This window comes from Condylura cristata, unplaced genomic scaffold (assembly GCF_000260355.1).
Source record: "Condylura cristata isolate star-nosed mole 26May11 unplaced genomic scaffold, ConCri1.0 scaffold00033, whole genome shotgun sequence".
In the NCBI taxonomy this organism is placed as follows: Eukaryota; Metazoa; Chordata; class Mammalia; order Eulipotyphla; family Talpidae; genus Condylura; species Condylura cristata.
The window spans coordinates 18426869-18428789 of record NW_004567134.1 but is presented as its reverse complement, the minus strand read 5'-3'; the positions used below and the strand labels follow the sequence as shown (position 1 = coordinate 18428789).

Here is a 1921-nt window from a genome sequence, read left to right as displayed (position 1 = left end):
TGGGCGCCCCGCAGGCCCGCCAGGCTCGGCCTCCCCACAGCAGCTGTCCTGGCGCTGCCCGGCGCTGGCCCTGGCATTATTTCTCACTTATTTTGCTTTCTCTGGACAGTTTTCTATGAGCGACGTGATACTTCCGCTTGTGAGAAACATTTTAAGGGTCTTTTTCTGGGTGGCCCTACTGGCCCCTCTGCTGGCTTTTTTGTAAAAAAGATTATTTATGCACACGAGAGCTGGGGTACTGGCCGGAGCAGAGGTGAGGGGGGTGAGAGGACTCCCCAGAGACAGTGGGGAGCAGCAGGCGGACCCACTGACATCCACTACCGAGGGAGGCGGGGTGTCTGCTGCGCCCTGGGGTCCCTCCCTGGCTGGGGTCAGCCTCGTGCTGCAGGGGCCGCGGGCAGCTGCACAGCGCTGCACTTTGACCCTGGCGCCCCCAGGGAGGGCCCTGCCTTTTGCTTTTGAAGCGAGGTGACACTGGTTTTTCCTGCCTCTGCCATGCCCATGAGCTGGCGCCTGTACTCAGGACTGCCCCGTGGCCGCCCTGCCTGACCGGCCGGTGGCCTCGGGCCCAGCCCTCCCTGCCGCCCCTGGGGCAGCGCCGTGGCCTGAGCGTCCTCCGGGACCTGACGGCGCTGTGTGTCTTGCAGGCAACGTGGTGAACATTCAGACGGGCCACTGGGTTGGGAGGCAGAGCGGCCTGGGAGCCGGCCTGGACTCCTTCTACGAGTACCTGCTCAAGTCTTACATCCTCTTTGGCGAGGAGGAGGACCTGGAGATGTTCAGCGCGGCCTACGCGAGTATCCAGAGCTACCTGCGGAGAGGGTGAGTCGCCGCGCCACGTCCCGGCAGCGGCGAACAGACAGCCTCTGGGTCCTCGTCGCCGAATCCCTGTGTCGCTGGCCCCTTCGTCACCTGCCCACCCCCCGCCGGTCGTGGGGGGGGCGGGAGGGTGTCGGCTGCTCTGTGTCCCAAGTCACCTTGGGCTGGGGGCGTCAAACAGCACCCCCTCTCCGCGGCGAGGGTGCCAGCGGGCCTGTGTGGCAGCGTCCCTGCGGGCAGCCGCCTGCCTGGCTCTGTCGTCGCATGCGGGAGGGTCCTCGGGGTCGCCGTCGGCGCGGGCTCCCGGGCACAGACACACCCCATCTCCACTGCGCCCCGAGTGCACATGGGGCGGGGTCGGCGCTGTGTCCTGCTTCTCCACTGCGCGGAGACGAGCGAGGGGGGTGAGCCCGGCCACCGCCACATCTTGCGGAAGCCGGCTGCCCGCTGCTGCCCGGGCCCACCCGGCTCGGCGGCCAGGCGGCCGTGGGGCGCTCAGCGCTTCCCCTGCATCCCCGCCCCAGGAGGCCCTGCCCGGCCGGCTCTGTGGGGTCGGGGCCGCTGCCCGCCACAGCTGCCGAGCTTGCTCAGGGGGGCGCCTGGTCCCCCGCGGGCCGCCTGGGTTGGGGCTGAGGCTCAGGCCGCGCTCCTGACCTGGGCAGGCCCAAACCCAGTGAGGGTGGCCCCGGGCCTCTTGCTGTGACACCTCCTGCGGGGCCTGGGGGTGTCAGGGCCGCGTGAGGGCGCCCCGAGCCCGCGAGGCGCCTCCCAGAGACAGCGGGGGCCCCGCTCGCCCCGCGCGTCCCGCCGTGGGTGTTCCGGGTGGACTCCGTGTGGCAGGTCGAGGCGGTCTTCGGCGGAGGTCGACGGGCGGGTCGGGCGGGCGAGCCCCGCGCTGAGCTCCCTCCGCCCCCGCCCCCAGGCGGGAAGCCTGCAACGAGGGGGAGGGAGACCCGCCGCTGTACGTCAACGTGAACATGTTCACCGGGCAGCTGATGAACACCTGGATCGACTCCCTGCAGGCCTTCTTCCCGGGACTGCAGGTACTGCCCCCGCCGCCGCGGGGCTCGTGTGCAGACCGCGGCGGGCGGGCGGGCGGGCG

At 70.5% G+C, this 1921-nt stretch overlaps 1 protein-coding gene across 1 annotated transcript in view; it reads left to right on the top strand.

Moving 5' to 3' along the window:
* The window catches only part of EDEM1 (ER degradation enhancer, mannosidase alpha-like 1), a 10234-nt gene that overhangs the window by 4116 nt on the left and 4197 nt on the right, over positions 1–1921 (top strand). The window contains exons 5-6 of the mRNA XM_004692243.2: positions 648–822; positions 1742–1862. Of these exons, the coding sequence (XP_004692300.1) occupies positions 648–822; positions 1742–1862 (296 nt within the window). The remainder of the gene's footprint in view (positions 1–647; positions 823–1741; positions 1863–1921) is intronic.